The sequence below is a fragment of the Armigeres subalbatus genome, chromosome 2 (assembly GCF_024139115.2).
Source record: "Armigeres subalbatus isolate Guangzhou_Male chromosome 2, GZ_Asu_2, whole genome shotgun sequence".
In the NCBI taxonomy this organism is placed as follows: Eukaryota; Metazoa; Arthropoda; class Insecta; order Diptera; family Culicidae; genus Armigeres; species Armigeres subalbatus.
The window spans coordinates 57188018-57215128 of NC_085140.1; the positions used below are offsets into that span (position 1 = coordinate 57188018).

The following is a 27111-nucleotide window of genomic DNA, read 5'->3' on the forward strand; positions in this document are numbered from 1 at the left end:
AAAGTTTTCAGAATATGATCCGAAAGCTGCGGAAATCTTTTCTTCAGTTTTAGGAATGTTCTTTTGCTGACGTTCTTTTTATTCCGGAATCCGATCTGATTGGCATCGGGGCCGGTGTTATGTATCCAATTGAAACATGAATCCAGTTGGTCTCCAATTTCCATCCATTCGTCGCTAGGTTGCACTAAACCGCCATGCGATAGATCTTGTATATAATTTTCTTTGTTCATTCCGGGCTCGCAATCCTGCTCCAACTGATAGGTATAGTTCCCCAGATTCGGATGAGTTTTAATCTGAGATTTGGCTATGTAACCCATGACGTATTCGTAACCATCAGCTTCCTCCAGCTCCCGGGTTTTCGGTTCATACACCCATGGCAGTTCCTCTTCATCACTTGATTGTTCGTCCTGATCGGTAGTTTGTCCTAGGTACAGTTGAGCTTTGCGAAAAACTTTGGATACTAGATAATCTTCGTCGATCAAAATAGACTGAGTGTTCTGATTTACTTTCAGCTGCTTAGACAATCCCTTGCCAAGAATCATTAGTCTTAGTCGTTCTAGAGCCTGAAGCGGAGTAGGGTGATCATGTGTTCCGCCATTTAGTCTAACCAAAGCAAACTCGTTTTCTGCACAATCTTGGTTAACCTTATGAGTCATTAGGAAAGCTTTTCAAGGCCGGGAATTTTCGAATCTCCATCAATAATCTTCTAGTTGACTCGATTGAAATCAGTATCGATTTTTGAAACAACTGAAAGGTAAAAATATATTGAAAAATACCTTGCAACTTAAACATTCATTTACCTTTAATCCGGGTTGTGCTGGAAGACAGTGCTTTGAAAGCACCCGCATTTGTTTGACCATGTTCTCCATATTGTTGAGAATTTTATTTTGTTCAACTAGCTCCACACCATAGCACTTTTTTGAAGTTATACTTTGAGTAAGTGAGTAAGAGTTCATAACATCGAACCACATATTTACAGTTTCAATCATTTCAGCCAACAAACATGCTTCCTCATACTGTCCAAAGTGTCTTCTCAAGTTAACGGCAGTTGTGTGACTCAAGAGCTCAGCAGCCAATCGCACATTTTGCCGCTCAGATCCTTGAACTGTCAAGTGCTTCGATGTCAGCTTGAATAGCGAATTAAATTCTACCGTACTTTCTTCGCCATTTTCTGAAAAAGGTCGCTTTAATGTCGACGCCTTTTGAACTAATAGTTCCAGAAACTTTTTAGTAACCAGCTTTCCTATTAAAGATGAAATATTATTTATCATTTGAAACTAACAATGTTATTTTTCAGTCACCTTTGTATTGGAACCCGTGGTCCAAAAGCCAATTCCGGAAGAGTTTGTAGAGATGGGGAGCATCTGGAAAAAAGAAAATGTCCTTTCCGGTGCTTGGATGTTTCATTGACGTTTGCTTAGTCTCAAAGTCGACTCCACAGTCGCGCCATACACCTCTATTGCCTGCACCACAATCATGTACATTCGCCATAACAGTAAATCCGATGTTATACAGTTGTGTGATCAAATTCTCCAAAAGTTGCTTAGTAATTTTGACGTCGAAATCAGCAAAAATAGGCTGTTTCCATTTTGCAAATAGACCTCTGGCAATGACCACCTGCATTTCAGTATGAGGTCCGATCACTTCATCGTTTTTCTTGTCATATTCGCTTGTAGACTGAACGGACATCTCATCGTAAACTAGAACACACATCTTGTCTCGATCTGTCATTTGTGAACCCGCTATCTTCAGCAGAGTTAGCACATCTTCGAGCACGCCTTTTCGCATATTGATATGAGAAGCCCATTGCCGCAAGCATCGTAGAGTTGGCAAAGGATAATTGAATTCGGTACGTAGTAGTTCATATGCCGGCTTGCTGTGATATCTGCAAAGGATTAAATAATTAAAAAAAATAGTATTAACATTCTAAATATTCAATTGGCCATATCTCAGTGGTTTTTCAAACGATTGTCTCCGTAGTTTCACCAATTTCTGGACCATCTACACTAGACGGTGTCAGGTCTTTAGGTCGAAGGCCATTTGGCCGACGGTCATTAGGCCGAATGGTCATTAGGCCGAACGGTCGTTAGGCCGAATGGCCGTATTAGCACAAAGAATCAAAAATGGAAAAATGGGAAGTTCATTCTTTACCATACCTCTTCTTTCTTCTTCCTTGTTGCATCGTCCATCTTCTATCTGTCTTCTTCCTTCCTCATTCTTCCTGCTTTCTTCCTCCTTCTTCTTTCCTCATTCTTTATGCTTTCCTCATTATTCCTGCTTCCTTCTTCTTTCTTCTTTCTCCCTTCTTCCTTCTTCTTTCTTCTTTCTTCCTTTTTCCTTCTTCCTTCTTTCTTCTTTCTTCTTCCTTCTTTCTTCCTTCTTCCTTCTTCCATTTTCCTTCTTCCTTCTTCCTTATTCCTTCTTCCTTTTTCTTTCTTCCTTATTCCTTCTCCCTTTTTCCTTCTTATTTCTTCTTCCTTCTTTCTTCTTCCTTCTTTCTTTTTCTTTCTTCCTTCTTTCTTCTTTCTTTTATACTTCTTTCTTCCTTCTTCCTTTTTGCCTATCTCGTATACTAAGTATACGTAAAGGCTATATGATCGCTCCAAAAACAAACTTTTTATAGAAGGCCCGGAGACCCATAGTGTTCTATACCGATCGACTCAGCTTGACGAATTGAGGTGATGCCTGTCTGTCTGTGTGTGTGTGTGTGTGTGTGTGTGTGTGTGTGTGTGTGTGTGTGTGTGTGTGTGTGTGTGTGTGTGTGCTCACCTACCCAAAAAAATGCCACTAATTTTTCAGGTACTTATCCTTAACCGATTTTTCCAAGCATTCCACTATCACCGCTAGGTGGATTAATCAGGGGTTTTCTTCTTCTTTCTTCCTTCTTCCTACTTCCTTCTTCTTTCTTCCTTATTATGCTTGCCTTATTATGTTTCTGCTTTCCTCTTCTTTCTATATTCTTTCTTTTTTCTTCCTTCTTCCTCCTTCTTTCTTCCTTCTTCCTCCTTCTTTCTTCCTTCTTCCTCCTTCTTTCTTCCTTCTTCCTTCTATCTTCTATACTTCTTTTTTTCTTCTTCCTTTTTTTCTCTTCCTCCTTTCTTTTTCCTTCTTCCTTTTTCTTTCTTCCTTTTTGCTTCTTCCCTCTTCTTCTACCTTATTTCTCCTTCCTTCTTCTTTCTTCTTTCTTCAATTTTCTTCCTTCTTTCTATCGTTTTCCTTCATTCTTCTTCTTTCTTCCTTCTTCCTTTTTTTCTTCTTCCGTTCTCCTTATTCCTCACTTCGCACTACTCACTTCCCCCTCCCCAGTTCTCATTCGGCCTAATGGCCATTCGGCCTAATGACCGTTCGGCCTAATGACCCAGCATCATACTAGACAATACGAAATATTGTGTCTGAAAGTGTTCAATTTTTCCATAGAGCTACGAGACGACTATATGAAAACATATTTGTTTGCATGTTATTAAATATTTGGACTATTTCCAAGTGTAGCATATACAAAAAGACTTATTATTGTCTATCCGGAATTAATTTATACCGCTTTTTATACCGAAGTTGGATTTTTCTCCAGATACAGGCAACTTTCCCAACTTCGGAAGTAGTGCGCTGGATTCGCCTAAAGATGCGCTAAACAACGCATCAATTAGTTTGACAAATAAAACTTCGGAAGAAAGTTCGGTTCGGAAGTCCCGACTTCTGAATTCTAACTTGGTGCTACGCCAACAATATAGAATAGGATATAATATGTTACATACCTTAACGAAAACGATTTTGCGATTTCTTCGGCAGTCCATGTTACCTTCTTTTTTTTCTTTAGAAATAGATCGATTTGGTTTTTAGTGAAAACTCCTTGTAATGTGTTCTCAACTCGATCCATGATGGTCTTCTCTCGGATTACATTTAGTTGATCACAAGCCTTTCGAAGTTGTTCCACAGTTTCGCTTTTTTCGACAAGTTGTTTGTCCTTCTGCATAATCTCCTTATTCTTCTGTTTTAAAGTTCTGAGCAGAGCGATGAAGTGTTTATTGTTCTTTATCACCTACGGAGCAAAATTATTATAAGTAGGTTCAAATAATAGGTTGTAGAAACAGGTTGTGAACTCCCGAGACAGATTGGAAACCCTCAATAAGTAAACGAGTTCATTAGTTAACGTTTGATTGGTGCCGAAATAATCTCCATATAACAAATCTATTTTACATGAATTCAATCCACAACGTCAAAATCAATTATCAAATTAAATCGTACATTCTTACAGTAGGGTGTCCAATCGTCTCCGGATGGTCATAATGCCACTTATTCCCCTAAATGAGTTAGCTGAAAACAAATAGGATAGCTTGGAAATAGTTAATTATTCTTTGTGATCAGGTCCAAAAGAACTAACACACTATTGCTCCTAAGAATGCCATCGGAAACATAACTGTCCCATATTTATATAGATTTCTTATTAGTATGGGACAGTTATGCTTGCGACGGCAGTGGGGCTCATGTACCTAGTATGGGCATACTAATGTAGAATTGAGATATTAGCCTGTTATTAACCTTCGAGCACGCGAGCGGTGTTGGATAGCTCATGATAGCTCCTTCATGCTGTGCATCGTTAGTGATGTATTTTCACTGGTGTTGTTCAAAATACAACTAGTGTGCTCGAGTGTTGATAATGAAACAGATACCCTAATATGTTTACGTATATTTTAGGGTGAACAATGTAATAGTTTTGTGAGTTAAAAAAAAATAAACTTACCCGCATCCGTAGCATTTTAACCATTTGATTCTTCGATACAAGCTGATTCTTCAATCGCAGTACTTGACACTCCAATCTTTGAACTTTAGCATGCGTTGGGGATGGGCAATTATTATTGCTGAACGATTTAGAATTGTCATCCACGTCAACCACACCAGAATCGTCCAAGCCTGACGTCAATTCTCGTGGTGTTTCGATTCGATCAATGCATTTGAGCATTGTGCTCTGGTCCGAATTGAATCTAGCACCGGATGTTTGTGCAATTTCTATTGCTTGAAAAAGGACATCCATATTTGATTGTGCACAGTTCAGATAGTCGGGAACATCGGACTCGCATTGGGGAAGTGTCGAAAAATCCAGCTGTTTTGGTCGGCTTTGAACAGCATGATCAGTGTGTGAAAGTTCCGGGCTATTCAACAGTGGTTCGGACTGTGGTGAAATCACCGGTGTTGGCGGCTGGTCTGTTTTTTGATCCAAGCTCAATTGCTGTTTATCAAAAGCTTCAAGAAGTGCTGTTACCACCTCCTTTTGCTTTTTCCGCTCATACCGAGTCGCTCGTGCACTCCTGTCGCTGTCCGGAACAGGAGGCTTGCGGATAGACGGACAAGCTAAAATCGACCAATTTGTAAACACCCAAAACGTTATAATTTGGATTGAGTACTTACCATTCTTAATTAATAAATTCCGTGAACTTCGATGGTTCATTACCATGTTTTGGATGGTTGCATTATTGGCGAATGAATCTGCGGTGAAATGTTGGGAGCATACGTATAATGTTTTCCCTGGATCAACCGGAATTCCGCAAAATTTCAACCACCGGGATCGCATCGATTTTTCTTTCGGAAAACAGTGAAAGCTTATTGCGTTTGCTCTTTTCACTGCTTCCGAAGATGAAATATTACACAAATTCACTGCACAAACTGGCATTCTAAAAAATACTTCACTTTAAAACTGTAAAAAAATATAACTCTCGCTCAGATAGTACGTTTGCTAGGCGAAGTCAGTAGTAAACAAAAATGGTGACGTAGGCATAACATTCCATGCAGCGATCAGCTGAGCTATTTGATTGGCGTAGTGAGAGAATGGCAGCTGCACAAATACAAATATAGTCAATTTCCTCACCTTTACATTTAAGCTCATTGGCTCCGGTCCAACTAAGAAGCGACCGGATGCGACAAACATAGCAAGCGATGAGTAGGCCCAGAGCTAGCAACGATAGAGCTGGAAAATCATGTTTCCTCCTCGCTCGTGCAACACTCTTTCATTTCCTCCCGGTTGACTGCAGGCAATCCGCCAACTGTAGATAAGTGCGTGATGAAAACTGAGAAAAAAAACCTGTGTGCGACTTGCTACGAATAAATAAACATGCGCAAGTAGCAGTCAGTGTGTACAGAAAAATGCTTCTGTAAACGGGGCGGACAACACGAAGGGATGCAGCTGCAATTAACCCCCCTCCCACCACTCGACTCTACAGGAACGGAGCGCAATAGATCGTCGCGATTGCTTCGAGTTCTTCAAACTCGTTCTCCAAGCCTACTGCGTGCGACGACGACAGCCACCACAATGCGAGAGAAGATCGTGGATCTTCTGGTTCAGATGGCGGCGACGACGACGACGAATTGAATGGAAGTGGTTGACACCGACACACATTACCTACAGCCGGCAACGAACGAGCGGTTTCGAGAGATGCAATTTTCCTTTCGTTGCAATCCGCGGAGATGGGTTCGTTGTTTCCTGGCCAGAAGACGAGCCGCTTCGACGACACGGCATCGTTAGACGACTTTGGCTTTCCGTTTGTGATGGTGCTGCGCTAATATCTTTAGGCATTAGGTTTTCTGTTTAGAATTAGACGACCAAAGTGATCTTCGCTCTCGAATGACCCACTTTGCTTTGGGTTATGATGACTGTCTTCTATATGCAATTTTTTATTCATCTATTATACACCATTGAAGAATGTATTTGTTTAGTTCTTGGCTTAAGATTTTTGTAATTTAAAATTAAAGTTGGTTTATATACTAATCGTCCAGTGTTTGGTCTACAATTCAATCTACAAGTTATTGTATGCTTTGATGATTCTTTTGAACTGCTAATATGTAGTTAGAACTGTAATTTCAAAACCAACCAATAAAAGCATCTATTACGAATAGCTTCACATGTAGTACTACTTGAGCTGAATTCAAAATCGTCAAAATCATTTGGATATCCTTAGGTTGCCAATCAAATTTCCTATAAGATTGATTCACCTTTTCATAAACTTTTGACTGTTTTGAGAGTTCTAATATAGATACAACATGGTTAAAATTTTACTCCAAGAACGGACACTTTAATTTTGAAAGATTGAAAGTTGCTTAGAACAAATTAAGTTTTGACAGATTTGAAAAACTGTACCATCGAATTATCAAATCTTACGCCATTCTTCGGAGCATGGTTATTTTTAACCACAGACCAAATAATTATCGAACTGGATAATTTGTAAATTCAATAAAATTGTTCGCTGCCTCAAAGTAAACTCTGAGAAAAATATGCAACCTGGACAAAACTAAATTTTCAAGGCATTAACCTTCCTAGAGGAATGGGGTTCATTTCGATCCAAGCACACATAAAACAACGCTGTAACGCAACGAGATAAAACATCTGAAAAAAAAAACTGACTTTTCCTAACCTTTTGAAACTAAGATTCCCTGAGAAAATCAACTTTCAGCGACATCTAGGAGAGGCACCACAAAACGACGCTTGTGACGCTTGTGCATTGAGGTCCATCTGGACCCAAGATTTCATAACGATCACAAAAACTCAAAATTCAACCGATTTTTGATCTTTAGCAACCAAACGAAAGCCGTAGGTTCCTGGAATAAGGCCCTGTGGTGATTCATCCCCGAAGAACCTGTACTAAAGGGGTACTGTTCGAGCTTCAAATTTGGTACCTAATTTTCGAGTCTCGTGCTTGAAACAAAAAATTGGTTGTAAATATGTGCTCTGATGATTCCAACTGCTTTTGCTATCTTCTATGCGTCGTTTTTTGGTAGCTTCATCCATTGAGCGGTGATCGGAAAGTCCTCTGGAAAATCCGAAACAACCGTAAAAGAGGTCAATTCCAAAAATTCATTCCACAGCCTCGTGATTTTTTCGTAACCGACCATTCTGGCGAAGTGCGAGATTTTTGCATTTGGCTTTGAATTTAATCCCTGTTTATGGAAATTTGGTAACCGGCGGTAATGTTGGCCCTGGATGTAACATTGGCTCATCACGCAAATAAGTCAATATTTCAGCGATAATACGTCGATTTGTAGGGAGATATTAACCACTGCTTCTTTAAAAAAGTGTATCAAACATATATCTGCTTCATAACTCTATACACTTCTATACATTCATTTATACACTTCTTAAACTATTAAAAGCAATTATCTGGCGTGAAAAATCACTTTGACTCGGTTTTTTAGCAGCCATGTTTCGTTGACTTAGGCAGGCTGGCTGTGCTAGAGTTTTTCATTTGCCAAATAAAAGAGTTTTCTGAATGTACATACCTGCTTTCGCACATCAGATGAATGGATAACAACCACACTATGTCAGCTATCATTTTTATTTCACAATTTCCATTAGTATAGCGACATAATTAACCAAAACTTTTTTGGACAATACTGGGTGCACCCGTAGCCAAATGGTGGCATGCGCTTTCGATTTGTAGCACTACGTTAGTATAGGTGAAACTCTAAAATCAAAACATTCTCACCAATAACCCGTACTGGAGAAAATAACCGAAAGCTGCAGATAGAATATCCGATGCTTGCGATTAGGTTGCTGAGATTTTTTGTAAAAACAGGTTAATCCACTCAACCGTTAAGTTTCTTTCGCAAATTACATAACGCTAAACTATTGTCAACCCACACACAGCCCCTAGTAACGCTTCTTATATGGTAGAGTTTCAAAATTTATAAAGTCCTTAACGCTCAGACAAGTACCCTCCCACAACCTAAAACGTCATGTAGTTTGTGAATGGGCCCTCATGATGCTTTTCTCGAATCACGATATAATCGCTTTCATTCGCAGAACATACCAAAAATAATTGCCTACCTTACGGCTTCCAAACACGATTCAAGCAAAAGCGATTCAAGCATCAACCTTTCGAGGTTCGATACACCATTTTCTTCATAATTTCGCAAATAAATTATTCAATTAGTGTATGAATATTTAGTTTTATCATCTTTCGCACGAATCCTACAAACATTTTCTCACTTAATAATAAAAAAATACAATGGATCGTATGTTTCATTAGATAAACTTTCAACGTCATTTCATGTGAATAATTTCAAGTCAAATTACTTGACAAATACCTTCATCATAATTTAAATCTATTATTGCTTGCAAAAAGCATTTTGATCTGTAAAATGATACCGAAAAAGTATTCTTTCAACTCGGGAAGTTGAAACACGTGAGAGTTTTGAGAGGATTCACAACAGCTGATCGATATAGAGAGGAGTGGAATCAAACGCACGTACCAATATGAAACTTCAATGCAGGCAGAGTTAAAAACCAGCATCCAATAATTGTATATATGAATAATTGTGTAATAATATCAGGTAGTTGGCACAGTTATAACTGTTTATGCAAAGTACAAAGCAAGGAATTGCCTAGAATAAGTTTTACAGTTGGCTTTCTTCAGTAGTGCGTTATGCATCATCCCCACCTAAAGCATTGTTTACGTTTTGGAAAAAAGTTTCTTTGAGAGTATCGCGAGAGCGAGAGCAACACAACTGCCACGGTTTCAACTAGCAGTAAATCTCAAAATTATGCGGCAGCCAATAATTAACGTATGCAATTTGTTTGAAGGCACAACATGAGGGCTAGCACATGTAGCCTTTTTGCAATAGCAGTTATTAATATAGTTTTAATTTTTCTAAACTTCTTCACTTGCAAATATGGTAAATATTTGTGAAATAAATGATACATATAATAGTATTTTCGTTAGCATGTCCTTGGTAAGCGTGCTATTGGGGAAATCTAAAACGCACTCTCACAATCAGTGTGGTAGTATTTTACATGCAACCAATTAGAATTCACGCTCAATAAGATGATTTGATTTTCTCTATTTGTTTGCATGCTGCCTTTATTCAACGCAAGCAAAATGACTGGTACTATAAACAGCAACCTATCTTTATCTTTCGTATGTTCGAAATCAACAATCACTCGTCCCAAGTGGGCTGAAAAATTATCCACATGATAGGGACAACCCAACAAACATTCACTAGTTGAACTAACATCAGTATGATGATTTAATTCAGCGCTGTGTTGAATTATGTCTGTACTATTTCTTATCACAACTTCTGTTCAAGCATTGTTCACACAATTTTGGCGAAGTTATACAACTACATCATCTCATTTTGAAAAACAACTTTATTAACTGATTCGTTAAACCTTTAATAAGCATTTTACTAAGCCTCAATTCAGCTACATGTGAATTCTTCGAAAATAATAACGCATAGAAGGTAACATCAGTAAGATCTTCAATGAACGTATTTGGAAGCAATTGCTATTTTCATATAATCATTTTGAAATTTTCCTAAATCGGGTCTCGAACTGCTGTCATTTGATCATCCGCCGGTAACGTTGTCATCCGCGCCATCCTTGATTTGTTAGATATGGCTCACTCAATGCATAACATAAATAATCTTATTGCTGAATATGAATCATAATTGGACTCTTATTCAATAAGTCGATCTGTCAAACTACAGTTTGTTAATAACTGTACAAGATTTTTATTTCAACCATTGTTCAGCCAGACATAACCATCGCACCCTAGGAAAAATACGTAAAAATAATGTCGATAAACGATAAAATAAAATCCGTCCCCAATGCTATTTATGAATTTATGAAAATAAAATCAATGTATATTCGGCCTTCCTCAGAATCTCTTGAAAAACGGTTGCGATATGATTGTCAAATGCTAAGATTATTCCAATTTCATCAACATCCATGCGATAATATTGGGATTCCACACATCAAAGATTCAATAATTTTCCGACGTTATTCAACGGCGTTATGTCCGGCTTTTAGTAAATTTAGTTCCGCATGAATGCATGATTTTTTTTATTGCTCCAGCAGTTTTGTTCGTTATAACCTCCGACAGTTTAATAAATCACGAAAATAAAAAGCATGTCTTGAAAATAAATCATTATTTTTCTATAAATCAAATTTCCCAGATCTAGAACCCAGATTTTCTCTCAATATGAAAAAGTATGTTTTTCCCACTGTGCGATAGATCAGATAAATTTGAAATCCAATGGTTAAGAAGGACAAAGGTTAAGAAGGACGCTAATGCCTGCTTAATAACTTACTATTCAAACTCAATTCGACCACCCTTTCAGAGCATCACATCATAGTCGAACAGAGAACTTTAAAAATCATTAGTTCAGTACATTGTTAAACTTCCCCAATGAGCTGAAATGTGATAAAACGAAAACGTAAGTTCGACTTCAAATAAAGGTAGTAAACAAATAAATAGGCCATGTCGAATATTAGTTAGATTAAATGCTGAAATGAAATCTGTCTAGCAAATTATTCAGCATCCATTTTATTCAGCTACAAAGATCACAAATAAACAATAATTCAACCTAGATGCTTATTTGTAGCTTGTCGTTGTTTGTTGGGAAGGATGCCGATATTTTGTACATTTCTCTCGAGACTTTCGCTGGTTTAAATAAGATATTGCGGACATTCATCGTCGTTTTTTGCTATTTGGCATCAAAACCAAATGTAAGCAAGCCGGCTGATGGAATAATTCTGGTTGGAAATGCAATATATGTAGATTTATAACGATAAATGTGCTCAGCCTTAGCATAATGGGCCAAGGTTTGAGCCGTTACCCTACTATAACTATTCTCAAAAACGTCATTGCTCTAAACCTGAAATTGATGGGTGAGACCAACATTATTGTCATTGGACATGAATGGCATGATATTCCGTGACATTTTTGTAATAACGTACTCATGCCTCACATTTTGTATTTAGAATAGTGATCTGTTTGACAAAGTTCTAGGATCCTTAAAGAGATACAAGTTCATAGAAAATTCCGCATTGTAAAAAAGTTTTAAGTAAATTATCAAGAGCAATCCGATGAGATGAGTGAAGCATTTTTCCGCGATTTGGTTAACATAGCGAATGCTTCAGGACTAGTTGTCTTTTTTTGAAGAATGGCACTGCATTAGACTGACTTTTAATCGACTTTAGCTTGAGAACTTTCACTTGTCGTCAAGAAAGTTTCAATGGAAATTCCATCATATCCACACTGCTAAATGCCACTATTGACAGTGTTGAAAGCAACATTGAGTGCGTTACGATGGTGTGAAGGTTTTTTTTATCCAGAAGTTCCTCCTGAAACTCCCCCGGAAGTTCCGCCAGGAATTCCTCCACCCCTGGAAGTTCTTTCAGTAACTCCCTTGGAAGACCCTTCAGAAACTTTTAGCACTTCAAGGACTTCTCTGGAAGTTCTTCAAAGAATTCATCCATAAGTTCCGACAGAAATATTTCTGGAAGAGCCGCCAAGAACTGCTACGAAAGTTTCGCCATAAATTCCTCCGGATGTGCCATCATGTTTTCCTCCGGAAGTTCCGCCCAGAATTCCTCCGGAGGTTCCATCATGAATTCCTTCGGAAGTATCTTCAGGAACTCTCCTGGAAATTCCTTCGCAAATCCTCTCGAAGTTCCACTTGGAAGGAACTTTACTGAATGTCATTCCAAAAACTATCCTTGAAGTTATTCCAAATTACTCCAGGAACTCCCCTGGAAGTTCCTCAAGGAACTCTCTTGAAATTCCTTTGGAAGTTCCTTCAGAAACTCAAGTGGAAGTTCCTCCAGGAACTCCTCAAGAAGTTCCTCCTAGTTCCACCAGAATGGAAGTTCCCCCTCCAGGAATTTTTCTGGAAATTTCTCCAGGAACTCCTTTGGAAGTTTCGCCAGGAACTCTGGTACTTTGCAAGTTCTCATGGAATTACCCTGGAAGTTTCTCCAGGAATTCCCCTGGAAGCTCCTCCAGGAATTCCCCTGGAAGTTCCTCCAGGAATCCACCTGGAAGTTGGCAATAGTCAGTTGTGATTAATTTGACAAGCTGCTTCAGACGAGTGCGAAGTGTCAAGTTTATTAGTTCAAAAGCAAATTAATTTCTGTGGAAGGGCAGGAGGTTTAGCACGGAGACGGAATTACACTTGCTACTCAACAGAGAATCATTTGACAAATATTGAAGCAATGAAACTAATTTAAATATGTACATACGTATTAGAGTGCCAATGAAAATCGACTTTTCGAATTTCAAAAACGGGTGGTGCTCAAAAGTTTCACGTCCCTATGCAAAGTTACAGCTCAATCTGACTTCGTTAAGGGTTTGACCAAAGCAGTCAATGTTTGACTGTTTTGAAACACGAAAATTTTCCCCCCTTGGGAAATTGGTTGGTCTTGCGGGAAAAAATCGAAATCGATTTTTTTATGCCAAATGTATTAGAAATGCATGAAACTTCGAGATCTGGATGCACCAAAAAAAAAATATGTTGAGAAAATTGACTTTTTGGTACTTAATTAGGCCGATACAAATATTTAAAATCTATTTTGTCTCCCCCTCGGTTTTTTTGCCAAAAAATAATATTTTGAGGGGGCAACAAAATAAAATTGGGATAATTTTGAGGATTTTAAAAACATTCTTTAACAAATCCGAGGAGTTTTTTAATTTTTTTCATTTTAATATTTATTTTTTATTATCCTCCCCTTGACCTTGCGGAGACCAGTAGGACAAAAAGTTAATTAAATATTTGTAACGGCCTTATAATATTAATTTTTTGGACTTGAGAATTTTTTCGAAATTATTTTTTTCTATGGCAAATGTTTTAGGAATGCATGACACGTTGAGATCTGTTTTTTATTAAGTTCCAAAAAATTTAAAAGTCAATTTTTTTCGAAACAATTTTTTTCGAGATAACACCAGATAACGACGTTTCATACATTTCTAAGACATTTGGCATAAAAAAAATTGATTTCGTATTTTTCCCGGTTCAAAACAGTCAAACTTTGACTGTCAAACCCTTAATGAAGTCCGATTGAGCTGAAATTTTGCATAGGGACTTTTTTCGTGGGGATGAAACTTTTGAACACTACCTGTTTTTGAAATTCGATGGTCAAATTTTTCCCATTCATTAGCACCCTAATACGTATGCAACGCAAACGCAAACCTATGCATCTCAAATTACACAAGATCCATACATAATACGACAAAACCGTATCAGCTTTCCTTAGTTCGATTAAACAAAGTTCTCTGCCTATAGATAACAAAATGCTGAATAAAGAATTTACTGTGATAAAATAGGTACATAAGGGATATTACATTTGAATCATTTGTCATCCATGTGCTCTTGAGGTACGCTTATCGGTTGAAGAATGGAAAACAATTTTCCCATAAGCCTTCGTGGCGCAATCGGTTAGCGCGTTCGGCTGTTAACCGAAAGGTTGGTGGTTCAAGTCCACCCGGGGGCGAATGTTTTTGCTTTGCATACAACTTGGTTGGGTTGAAAGTGTCAAACATATTACTTTGATGATATGAATTCAATGATCATATTTAGTCATCATAGAGGAACTGTTCCTATTTCCATATCATCGCGATAGAAAGAAATACAGCACCACCCAGAAAGTTCCTCCAGGAATTCCTCTGGAAGTTCCTTCAGGAATTCCTCTCCTTCAGGAATTCCTCTGGAAGTTCCTTTAGGAATTCCTCTGGAAGTTCCTTTAGGAATTCCTCTGGAAGTTCCTTCAGGAATTCCTCTGGAAGTTCCTTCAGGAATTCCTATGGAAGTTCCTTCAGGAATTCCTCTGGAAGTTCCTTCAGGAATTCCTCTGGAAGTTCCTTCAGGAATTCCTCTGGAAGTTCCTTCAGGAATTCCTCTGGAAGTTCCTTCAGGAATTCCTCTGGAAGTTCCTTCAGGAATTCCTCTGGAAGTTCCTTCAGGATTTCCTCTGGAAGTTCCTTCAGGAATTCCTCTGGAAGTTCCTCCAGGAATTCCTCTGGAAGTTCCTCCAGGAACTCCTCTGGAAGTTCCTTCAGGAGCTCCTTTGGAAATTCCTCCACGAACTCTTCTGGAAGATCCTCCAGAGACTACTCTGGAAGTTCTTCCAGAAACTCCTCCAGAAGTCCCTCCACGAACACCTCCAGAAGTTCCTCCAGGAGCTCATCTGGAAGTTCTTACGAAACTCCTATGAAAGTTAGACTAGGAACTCCACTGGAAGTTATTACAGAAACTCTCCTGGAAGTTCCTCCAGTTACTCCCTTGGAAGTTCCTCCAGAAGCTCCCTTGGAAGTTCCTCCACGAATTTCTAGGACTTTAAGAACTTCTCTGGAAGTTCTTCAAAGAATCCTTCCAAAAGTTCCTCCCGAAGTACCGCCAAGAATTACTTTGGAAGCTCCGCCAGGAGTGTTTTAGGAAGTAACTTCAGGAATTTTCGCTATGAATTTCTGCATAAGTTCGGCCAGGAATTCCTTCGGAATTTCCGCCAGATATTCCTTTTAAAGTTCCGCCAGACACTCCTTCGAAAAAACCTTCAATTTCCTCTGCAAACTCCACCAGTAATATCTTAGTAATTTCCATCAGGTATCTCTTCGTAAACTCCGCCAGGAATTTCTTCGGAGGTTCCGTTAGGAATTCCTTCGGACGTACCTTAAAGAATTCACCTGGAAACTCCGCCAAGAATTTCTTCGAAAGTTCGGCCAGGAATTCTTCCAGATGTTTTGCCAGCCATTCCGCCGGAAGTATCGCCAGGAATTCATTTCTAAGTTCTGCCAGGAATTTCTTCAGAAGTTCCGCCAGAGATTCATTCGGAAGTTCTGCCAGGAATTCCTCCGAAAGTTTCGTCAGGAATTCCTCCAGAAGGTTTGCCAGGAATTCTTCAGGAAGTTGCTTTTTGAAATCTTCTGGTTGTTCCTCCAGTAAATCAAATTTGCGTGATCGATTTTTATTAGAATGGACTCTTGAAAAAAAAAACCTTTTGGTTCTAAACGATGGATATCCAAACTTTTACCAATGCACATCTGATTCGTCTCTTCTCCGTCAAATATACTATAACCAAAACCTTATTCCCATTGCGAGGCAGATGATCACGATTGTGACCATTTTTTGTATACACGTTAAATCAGGTTATGTCTTCCGAAATTTCGATCAAAAGAACGATTGTTGTACAAGATTGCCGGAGAGACTCGAAGGCTAACATCACCAATATCACCGTTGCTATCTGGGAAGTGCGAGGTGGGCTGATCAGGTACAGAACGAGTTGGCGAACGTGGAGCGCAATCAAGGATGAAGAGATGTGTCTTCGAACCGTTATTGTGGCGTCAATTTGTTGATTCAGTATTATCTGTCTGGATGTAAACTAAACAAGCATTGGATGATTAATTATTTTAGAGCGTCTTAGGGAAATGCTACAAGGTTAAAGACTATTATTCTTCCATTTACTTCCACTATTAACTTTTTATGTATCAACAATCAGATACGCATTTCGTTTCCTACTTGGAAACTTCTTCAGTGTTTGTTATCGATCTTTTAGTCGATAACAAACACTGAAGAAGTTTCCAAGTAGGAAACGAAATGCGTATCTGATTGTTGATACATAAAAAAGTTAATAGTGGAAGTAAATGGAAGAATAATAGTCTTTTAACCTTGAAGCATTGGATGTAAATATTGAATCTGGGAAGTTTTAATCAACACTGAAAGCTCTGCGGAAGAAAAGTCAAATTTGGTTTAGTCCTGAAATGAAAGAAGCTATAAGGAAAGGCGATAAGCTTCGAGAAAGTAGGGGAAAATTAATAGTGTTGATCCTCTAAAAATAGAAGCTAAACGTCAATTTAATATGGCAGAGAAGAAAAAAAGAGATACAAGGACCAAGTCCTGGTCTGGTTGTCAGGAAATATTCACGAGTCGTTCATCTACCTCTGAGCTATGGCAAATTAAGCGGGCAAGGAAGTTCGAGGGAACCTACTTGAATCGTCTATGGAGCGTAATATAATGATGCAGACGAAATTGCAGATAATTTTGTGCAGTGACCTGCGCCACAGTCATCTATCCACAAGTTTTTCGACGGAAAATGTAAAGCTGTGAAGAAACCCGTCGTGATATTAACTCCGATGGAGACTCTAATCTGAATAATGATATTTCTGAATATGATATCTGTCAAGTAGTTCAAAATAAAGAAATGTCTAGTTTAGTTACCTATACCAATAAATGTTTTAAAACCAAAAAAGTAAATTAAGTGTTCAGAACATTGATTTAAACGGCAGTTCCTAATACTTTTTAAACTTTGTATTAGCTTTTTGGGAACTTTTGCTACACAGAACTCTAAAGATTTCTCCAACCGAATCAACTTGAATACATTTCTTCAGAAGAAAATCGGTAATTTTTCTGAAATGCTTTTGCAGATAAGTGTCATGAAATTCAGAGCCAAACTAAGGATTAAAATTGGTAGTGATTTTCGGACTCCTTGCAAATGACATCCAAAGAACTAGATTACTCAAAATAACATCTCTCACACATATAAGGCTGTTAAATAAACTGTCCAGTTGAAAGTTTCAAATTGGAGGATTGGAACCATAATTGACGGGGTTAGAAGCAGAGGAGTTTTCATCCACATTGAATTGACTATAGTAAAAAAATGCTTTGGTTCTAAAGCTTTGCGGCAATATGCTGATGTGGTTTGCACGATTTTTATAATAAATTTTAAAATTCGCGGAAAATTTGTAATTTTTTAACTTTTCTTTTATACAATTTGTAATGAAACGGAAAATTTTTTGAAAAATGTGGTACTAATTTTTCTCAAAGCTAAGTTTCTGTCACTGAGATAGATGAGATTTTGAGATTTTTGCTTTAAATTTTTATCAATAACATAATTTAAACAGATTTATCGACCGTGATTGAAATGAATAATTTGTTTATCGGCTTTATCGGTCAGTTCTACTCAAAGTATGAGGGAGTAGATAATCGAAAGATAATTGAAAATCATCAGATTGAAAGCCGTTCGCCAGGGCGCGAGAAAGTATGAAACGATAGAGTGTGAAAGGGAGGCATGAAGACCATTCCTAGTAGCACAATTCTTACTGATTTGGTTGCAGCAACTCTAATGTGACTAGATTTGATCGTACATAAGTCACAGAAGCTGAACTATGACTAATGTGCTACTCGGGATATCTATTGAACAGCACAACAATCGGAACGTAAATTTTCTTGCCTAACGTCCTGGTTGTGGACGGCTTGGTTAGTGGTATGGAAACCACCGCGCCAAGACAGGCCGATAACGATGATAACGAAGATAACGAAGAACTCATGTGGCTTATCCAATTATTCTAAAAAAATAATAAAAAAATTATGAGTGTGGTAGTCACACCAGATCGAAAGACCTAAAAGCTTACGGCCTATCCTCAAAATAGAAATGTTTTGAATTAACATGCATGTTGAGCTTTATTTCATGTATTTGTTACTACTGAAGCTACTGAAACTGGTGACAAATTCACTAAACAATGGCTAAACACAGGCTGTAAAAAAATGCTCTGGAATTTAATTTAATCAACAACTACTTATGTTAAAATTAATCATATTGCATTGTGTTCCCCAGAAATATTTGAAAGCGATTTAATAAAAATTGTAGAACCAAATATAATCATGGTAAAGATTTTTTTTTTACATGTTCACATTTGCAAAGCGTGACCATAGAAGCCTTCGTGGCGCAATCGGTTAGCGCGTTCGGCTGTTAACCGAAAGGTTGGTGGTTCGAGTCCACCCGGGGGCGGAATTATTTTACTCAAAGTGACTAGAGAACGAAAGCTAATATTTTAAGATGAATTCAAAGATCTTATGAATTTTGTTATGAAACTAAGGTTGTGTTCAAATTGTTAGACACACTTATGGAGAAGATTTCGCATTATGATCACAAAAAAAATGATCACGTTGAAGCTCCCTCCATTATAATGATATGTTAATTTGAGACTATCGACCGACATTGATCAAAACCACCTGTGACTATCATACAGCGAAATACCTTCTAATTGGATGATTGAAAGGAAATCAAATTTTAAGATTTATTTCGCGCGATGCATCGCCCTCCCTCCAGTCGTAATATTTATTCATCCATTTTAGTCAGTCAATCAGTCAGTTAGTCAGTTAGTCAGCCCAGCGCCAGTAGCGATCAATCTCCTCCCCATGTGGTGTTAAACGAGCCGGAGCAACGCGATTCGATGGTATGTACTTAATTACCGCGTGGAAATGCACATTCCCTTGTTCAGCGATGCAAATATGCACCAACCACGTACTTAGCAACACATCATGCATTGCCGCAGCCGTCGCCGCTACCGCGCGCAGATGCATTCAGTTTCGATTTCTTTCGATTTTCACACCCTACTTTCCGCACGCCCACTTGGGCATGGGAAAAGCGACAATAGCTCGATAGATGCAGGCATCCATCCGACCGGTGGTGCGCGACAAGGCGATAACGGGCGGACGCAATCACGGAGAAGGGGGCGTGCATTTTTCTTTGCTTATTTGCGATAATTTAGATATCAAACGGCTGCCATGCGATGAGGAAAAGTCAGCGGAATAGGGGGCGATGATGGGTTTAGATTCCAGTATCTCTTTCACTGAAGCTTTTTCAAGTCCGGCAAAGTTTTCGTCTAGCCCCATTCAACGGAATAGGAAACATGTTTGACCTTCAATCGCAATCGCAAGTGTATCAGTCCGACCCAACTCGCTACTGGTTTCATCCACTGTCCAATTCACTGGAACTGCGCTAAGTGGTAGGTATGATTATTATTCGATAATCAATTCAGTCTGGCCGGTCCGGTTGTCGCAACATCTTGGTTGTGACATTCAACATTTCCGTGCAAGAAATACAGAGCGGTCTCTAGCGAAAGTGGTTCAATGTCCTACGCTGGCTGATACGGTTGTGTGAAGAAGGCAGGGATTGGAATGATTGTCAATGAACTGGACATAAATTTATCAGATTTGAAATCAAGTGAAAAAAAAAACGAGATTTTTTTTATGTTAGGTTGAAGAGGTTTTGTAGACAAGATAAAGAGGACAAAAATATCAAACCCTGCTCACCATTGGGAGTTCATATATCGATCCTCCAGCAATTAGCTGTCAGCTATCCAGCTGTTGTATGCTTGGAAGCCCATGTTCAGAGTGACGTATTTTTCCGTGATACGGTGAAGCGAAGGCTTCAGCGCTTGTTGCCATCCTTTGAAGATTGCGTTGCATTTGATATGCCCTAGACACAGCTAATGCGTTAACAGGCGGCCTAGTTACAGCTGTAGACTGATGGGCTTTTAATTGACTTTGGTTCGACGACCTTAATTGGCAGGCCTACATGTCTGGGCAGAAACTTTCAATAGAAATTTCATCAGAAAGGATCAAATGAAAACTTACCGACGGTTTCTTAAATGGCTTGCTTGTTGAAAGCGATATGGTTCTTTTTTAGCCGTTCTACAAACTAATTGCTCATGAAAATTAGGTAATAGCCAACTCTCAACTTCTGAATGTATTGATATACCTAGGAGTTATTTATAATGGAACAAGTACCCTAGTTGCAAGCAACAAATCATTTTACAGTGGAATGTCAAAATGGCAAAGTGACGAGAAAATAATCAGAACTAATTCCAATTCCGACTCTTCATTACCCATCAATTTTTAATCAAAAGTAGTACTACTGCGTTTCTTATGAGTGTCGTGTCGTTCTTACGTTAAGCACAAACCATAAAAATTGTTGTAGTACTACATTCAATTGTATTTGTTCGAAAATTTATTCCAAGAAATAATAATATCTAAAAATAAGAAACACTGTGATTACGCATCAGGGCATAAAATTAGACAAAAGGAAAAAAAAAACACTTCGATTATAAATAAAACTTATAATTATCACAGCCTAACCTAGATGAAGTTTCAAAGAAACATTTTATCAAATTTTATTACAGGATATGCATGATTGTTTTAGTATGTTATGGTTTTTTGTTAGTTTAACGTCTATAAGAGTATATTACTAAAGAGTATATTATTAAATAATGCGGCCAGTTATCAACCGATTGCTTTATTCTAGCTGGGAATGATTTCGATTTTGTTTTTTTTAAAGTTCACATAAGTTATATCAAACATAAAAAAAATGTCAACTCATTATTCGCTGATCTTTCAAGAAGCGACCTAACATTCTCAAATAAAACTTTTGTTAACAAATGTTTACAACCATTTTAGGGAACGGTACCAAAACTGCCGGTTGGATTAGGGTTCAAATACGAATCAACAAATTGCTGAAAATCTCTAAATACCAAGTTTATTTTATCAGATCTAACTTGAATTTCTTCAAAATTTCGTTTACACCATTCCGTTTCTAACCTTTTCAAATGAGAACTTGATCCTGGATATTAACAAAAAAAAAGATCAGCCAGGAATTCTCCCGTAAGTTCTGCCTGGAATTCCTCCGGTCAGTGGCGTAGCCAGGAAATTGATCTGGGGGGTTTTCTGAACATTTTTTTTCGGCAAAAAAATTTCTTCTAAAAATTTTGTCTCTCGGGGGAGTTTTATGTCTAAAATCACCCCCGTGGCTACGCCACTGATTCCGGTATTTTCGCCAGGTGTTCATACGAAACTTTCGCCAGCAATTCTTTCGCAAGTTCCGCCAGGAATTCCTTTTACAGTACCGCCAGGAATTTCTCCGGAAGCTCCACTACGAATTCATCCGGAAGTTCCGCCAAAATATCTCCGGAGGTTTTGCCAAAGTACCGCCAGGAATTCTTCTGGGAGTTTCACCAGGAATTACACGGAAAGTAAAGCCTGGAATTCCTCCAGAAGTTTAGCCAGGAATTTATCCTGAGGTTCCTCCAAGAATTCCTGTGGAAGTTCCTCCAGGAATTTCTCCGGAAAACTCGCCAGGAATTCCCCCAGAAGTTCAGTCAGGAACTTCTCCGAAAGTTCGCCCAAGAATTCCTCCGGAAGTTCCGCCAAGAATCCCTCCGGAAGTTCCGCCAAAAATTCCTCCGGAAGTTCCACCAGGAGCTCCATCGGAAGATCCTCCAGGAATTCCTAAGGAAGTTTCGCCACGAATTCTTCCGGAAGTTCAGCCAGGAATTCCTCCGGAAGCTCTGCCAGGTACTCCTCAGGAAGTTCCACCAGGGATTCCTCCGGAAGTTCCACCAGGAATTCTTCCGGAAGTTCCACCTGGAATTTCTCCGGAAGTTCAGCCAGGAATTCTTCCGCAAGTTCCGCCAGGAATTCCTCCGGAAGTTCCGCCAGGAATTCCTCCGGAAGTTCCGCCAGGAATTTCTCCGGAAGTTCCACCAGGAATTCCTCCGGAAGCTCCGCCAGGAATTCCTCCGGAAGTTCCGCTAGGAATTCCTCCGGAAGTTCCACCAGGAATTCCTCCGGAGGTTCCACCAGGAATTCTTCCGGAAGTTCCGCTAGGAATTCCTCCGAAAGTTTCGCCAGGAATTCCTCCGAAACTTCCGCCAGGAATTCCTCCGAAACTTCCGCCAGGAATTCTTCCGAAACTTCCACCAGGAATTCATCCGAACGTTCCTCCAGGAATTGCTCCGGAAGTTCCGTCAGGAATTCATCCGGAAGTTCCGTCAGGAATTCATCCGGAAGTTCCTCCAGGAATTCCTCCGGAAGTTCCTCCAGGAATTCCTCCGGAAGTTCCTCCAGGAATTCCTCCGGAAGTTCCTCCAGGAATTCATCCGGAAGTTCCTCCAGGAATTCATCCGGAAGTTCCTCCAGGAATTCCTCCGGAAGTTCCTCCAGGAATTCCTCCGGAAGTTCCTCCAGGAATTCCTCCGGAAGTTCCTCCAGGAATTCCTCCGGAAGTTCCTCCAGGAATTCCTCCGGAAGTTCCTCCAGGAATTCCTCCGGAAGTTCCTCCAGGAATTCCTCCGGAAGTTCCTCCAGGAATTCCTCCGGAAGTTCCTCCAGGAATTCCTCCGGAAGTCCCTCCGGAAGTTCCTCCAGGAATTCCTCCGGAAGTTCCTCCAGGAATTCCTCCGGAAGTTCCTCCAGGAATTCCTCCGGAAGTTCCTCCAGGAATTCCTCCGGAAGTTCCTCCAGGAATTCCTCCGGAAGTTCCTCCAGGAATTCCTCCGGAAGTTCCTCCAGGAATTCCTCCGGAAGTTCCTCCAGGAATTCCTCCGGAAGTTCCTCCAGGAATTCCTCCGGAAGTTCCTCCAGGAATTCCTCCGGAAGTTCCTCCAGGAATTCCTCCGGAAGTTCCTCCAGGAATTCCTCCGGAAGTTCCTCCAGGAATTCCTCCGGAAGTTCCTCCGGGAATTCCTCCGGAAGTTCCTCCAGGAATTCCTCTGGAAGTTCCTCCAGGAATTCCTCCGGAAGTTCCTCCAAGAATTTATCCGGAAGTTCCTCCAAGAATTCATCCGGAAGTTCCTCCAGGAAGTCCGCCAAGAATTCATCCGGAAGTTCGGTCAGGAATTCCTCCGGAAGTTTCGCCAGGAATTCCTCCGGAAGTTCCGCCAGGAATTTCTCCGGAAGTAACCCAGAAATTCTTTCGAAAGTTCCACCAGGAATTTCTCCGGAAGTTCCGCCAGGAATTCCTCTGAAAGTATCACCAGGAATTTCTCCGCAAGTAGCGCCAGGAATTCCTCCGGATGTTCCACCAGAATTTCGTTGGAACTTCCGCCAGGAATTTCCTTCTGAAATTCCTCCGAATGTTCCTCCTGGAATTCGTCCGGTAGTTTTTCCCACCAGTTCGTCCCGGAATTTCTCCGAAGTTTTCTCAGAAAGTTCCTCCCGGAATACCTCTGTAGGTTTTTCCCGGAAGCTTTGTCCGGAATTTTCTCCCGGAACTCCTCATGAAGTTTCTCTCGGAATTCTTCGTCCGGAAGTTCGTCCATCAAATTCCTTCCTGAATTTCTTCGAAAAGGCCTTCGAAAGTTCCTCCGAAATTTTCTCATGGAATTTTCTTTTGGAATTACTCCGGAAGTTCTTCCCGCAGTTCATCCTCTTTTTTCTAGGTCCTTCCTAAGCCTTATGATTCCTCTAGGACAGCGTTCTGAGACCTATCCTGTCCATTTTTCACACTTTCGACGCATTGCCTCTGCCAGAAGATGAAACAAAGGGCGAGTTAATCGCACACTCGTGTCCAAACGGCACGGATGTGTATATAAAGTATCTTGAAGATTAAAATATTTGTGAAAATGTCGCAAAATACAAATCATTGCATTCGCACAGCGAAATACAAACTGCTTATCAAATCTGAAGATGAACAATTCTCCGAGGTTGCACACCTTGGCTAGTTTTTTTTTTGTTTGATAGCAAGCTTATCTTCGGCTTGCAAGTGGGTCACATTCGATCATCAACCACTGGTCGTAATCATCTACATATGTACTGCCAACAAAATAGATTGTGGTTTATATGCTGAAGTAAGAGTGACAAGATAGCAATCAAATGCATCCTAATAAACGTCAAGCGCTATAAAACAAATTCCCAAAAATGATAACAATGAGTGTATTTGCATTCGTAGAAAAGTTTTTTCAGCAATTACATTGAAAAAGATCCTTAAAGAATTTCCAGAAAAATATTTGTTGCATTGCTTTCTTCCGGAGATCTTTTCAGTAGTTTTCAGAACCCTGCGTTAGATTTTTCAGACTTATTTTGTCTAATTTTTTTTTAATTATCCACAAAAAAATCATCCTCGATTTTGCATAGAGAGTTCCTCCACAAATTTGTTCCGAAATTTATTCAAAAGCTATATAAAAAATTGCTTCTTCAAATATAATGAGGGTTCAAATATGATGAGACTACCGAAACTATTTCTAACGGCGCTGAAATCTTAGATAAACAAACTATTTAATATTTTCCTCTTTTATGTTCCCCTTCAAGTATCGTTTCTCGTATTATGGAACATAGCACCTACGTACAGCTCATGTCTACTAATATGATAAATAGTTAAGAGGATTTCTCCTATTGAAGAAGACTCGAATCATAACTGAAACGTTACGAAAAATATAGAAAGAGTTCCGATTTATTCTAACGTAACTTGCCTTGCCGGCAAATGATCAGTCGTTGTGACATTTTTTACAGTGTTTGGAAATTAGATATCGATCTGGACAAATGTATGGAAGATTCAATTAGGAAATTTTTTTTCTTCAATTTCGTTTATTTGGTAGGCTCAGACGTGTATGATACTTTACGGAGCCACGATTCCATGCGATATATACAATTGATATCAGCTTATTACCCGAGCAGCACACATGTTGCACATAGATCACAGTAACGGTGGGGAGACATTATTGCTTTTAAATATTTGTATCAGCCTTAATAAATTAGCAAAAGAGGGATATATACGATCGGAACTCTATTTGAAGTTCTTCTTGTTATAACATCCCAACAATTATCTAAGGAAATAGTTTGGAAGCTTTTCCAAACATTATTCGAAGTATTGAAACTAGTTACGCCAGCTTACGTTTTATTAAACTTACTTGTCATATCACCCGGTCAATTGTTTTTTTTAATTACCTGCAAAAATAAGAAGATAAACAATAAATTAGTTATAAGTTTATTTCAAATAATTATTATTTCTTAACATAACGATTGCAGATTTTTTTGTTACGTTTTAGAAAACACTTAGTAGAAAATAAAATTGCATCAAATTCGATTGATTCTTCGAATTTTCCTGCTGGTACGGTTTCGACACTCTGTAGTGTGCTCAAATGCACTATAAAGATGACATCCACCACCATTTCGCCATTATGTACTAAGAAGCTGTTCGGAGGATGGCTTTCTCAGTCTGAAGTATCAAAACGATGGTTTAGTTACTTGCCCGACGTTTCGGCCGATGGGTTGTGGCCTTTTTCAAGGGTCGTATAGTCCTTGAAAAAGGCCACAACCCATCGGCCGAAACGTCGGGCAAGTAAATAAACCATCGTTTTGATACTTCAGACTGAGAAAGCCATCCTCCGAACAGTACATCCCATCCAGTCGAAAACACCCTTCCAGTACTAAGAAGCTTTACAAAAATTACGTAACACTGAATGGAGAGGGAGGGGGTCAAGTCGAGCATTACGATCCATACACAAAAAATTAAAACTCCCATACAAAAAGAGTTACGAGGGGGGAGGGTGGGGGTCCAAAATAACGAAATTTCGCGTTACGTAACTTTAGAAAGAACCCTGATAGAGCTCGTGATGGGTGGTTCACACTACCTTCTGTTGAGTCTTTTGGCTAATCTGTGTCAGTTTGTTCGATAATCTGAATGCAAACATTTACATTTACGTGGCAAATTATGGACATTTTCGCAAATCCCTTCCCATTTCCCAGTTACGCCTCCGGGAATGGTAATCCTTATGCTTTCGTCATTTTTATCTTGAATTGGAATCAAGGATTAAACCTTGATTTCTAATAACAGTCAGAATAGAAATTTCAAAATACACATGAGAATCACATAAATAAATACTGTTTTTGGACGACCCTCAAAAACCCGTTTCGATCGACGAAAATAAATCATAAGATGGCTTTGGCGACCCATGCAAATAGCCAGCTGCAATGGGTCACCGCGTATCGCCGATTCATATTCAGCGTGCATTTCCTTTTCGGCCGATAACAACATCGTCGGCACGTCAAATTGTCAAATCGACCCGGCAGGTAAGCAGTTCACAAAACAAAACCGAAAAAAAAAATGCTAAACCAACGGGTTTTCACAGTTTGAATCAATTCAAGTCACAGCTCTATCTGCTGCTAGTTTGCGGCTAAACTCATTCGGATCACATTTTTCGGGACCTTGACTGATATTTATTGTTTATTTACTTTCCGCTCGGGCACTCCATCGAATCGAATCGACCCGATCGTGCGACTTCTCGGACTAGATCGATCGGGAAAGTGTAATAAATTTCGAGTGTTATATGCTAATTTCATATTAAAACCTTGATAATACATTTCTGTACAACTAAAATCCTCATTTCGCCAATAGCTGCTTTCGTTATCTGCATTTCACATAAGAAATTTCGAAATTTTTATTGGGGATTGTTCGGCATTTTAGTTCATCGCTTACTCGGGATTCAATACACTTTGCGGCCTCTCGGGAGGCAGGTACCTGTCCTGCAAGGCAACAACCGAAGCATTTTAATTCACTCGCCGACGATTACATAACAACGGTGCTCTGCGGCAGTCAGTTCGGCCATACTACTGACACACTCCGTGCATAAATATATGTCGGTGGGTAATATTGAGATGTAGCAGCGTAGCGGGTCCGACCAATAATAATAATGCAATGCCGGGACGAGGGGGCGATCGCCGGCGGCTACGGTGTGACCACGGATCTTATCTCGTTTGGGGTCTCTTCGGTTGGTTTTTTTTTTGAATGGACTATGTGATCCG

At 39.4% G+C, this 27111-nt stretch overlaps 2 protein-coding genes and 2 non-coding genes across 4 annotated transcripts in view; 2 read left to right on the forward strand and 2 right to left on the reverse strand.

Moving 5' to 3' along the window:
• Nucleotides 1-1730: 1730 nt before the first annotated feature.
• LOC134208685 (ecdysone-induced protein 74EF-like) overlaps nt 1731-27111 on the reverse strand; it is a 717955-nt gene continuing 692574 nt past the window's right edge. The window contains exon 6 of the mRNA XM_062684484.1: nt 1731-1885. Within this exon, the coding sequence (XP_062540468.1) occupies nt 1758-1885 (128 nt within the window). The 3' untranslated portion in view covers nt 1731-1757. The remainder of the gene's footprint in view (nt 1886-27111) is intronic.
• Nucleotides 4259-5465, reverse strand: LOC134208687 (uncharacterized). Its single transcript, XM_062684487.1, has 2 exons — nt 4739-5465; nt 4259-4311 (listed from the first exon to the last, which is right to left on the reverse strand). The coding sequence occupies exons 1-2, from the start codon at nt 5447-5449 to the stop codon at nt 4291-4293; spliced, it is 732 nt and encodes a 243-aa protein (XP_062540471.1). The 5' UTR covers nt 5450-5465; the 3' UTR covers nt 4259-4290.
• Nucleotides 14178-14251, forward strand: Trnan-guu (transfer RNA asparagine (anticodon GUU)). Its single transcript has one exon. It is a non-coding gene; the product is annotated as a tRNA-Asn (tRNA).
• On the forward strand, nt 18468-18541 carry Trnan-guu (transfer RNA asparagine (anticodon GUU)). The gene has a single exon. It is a non-coding gene; the product is annotated as a tRNA-Asn (tRNA).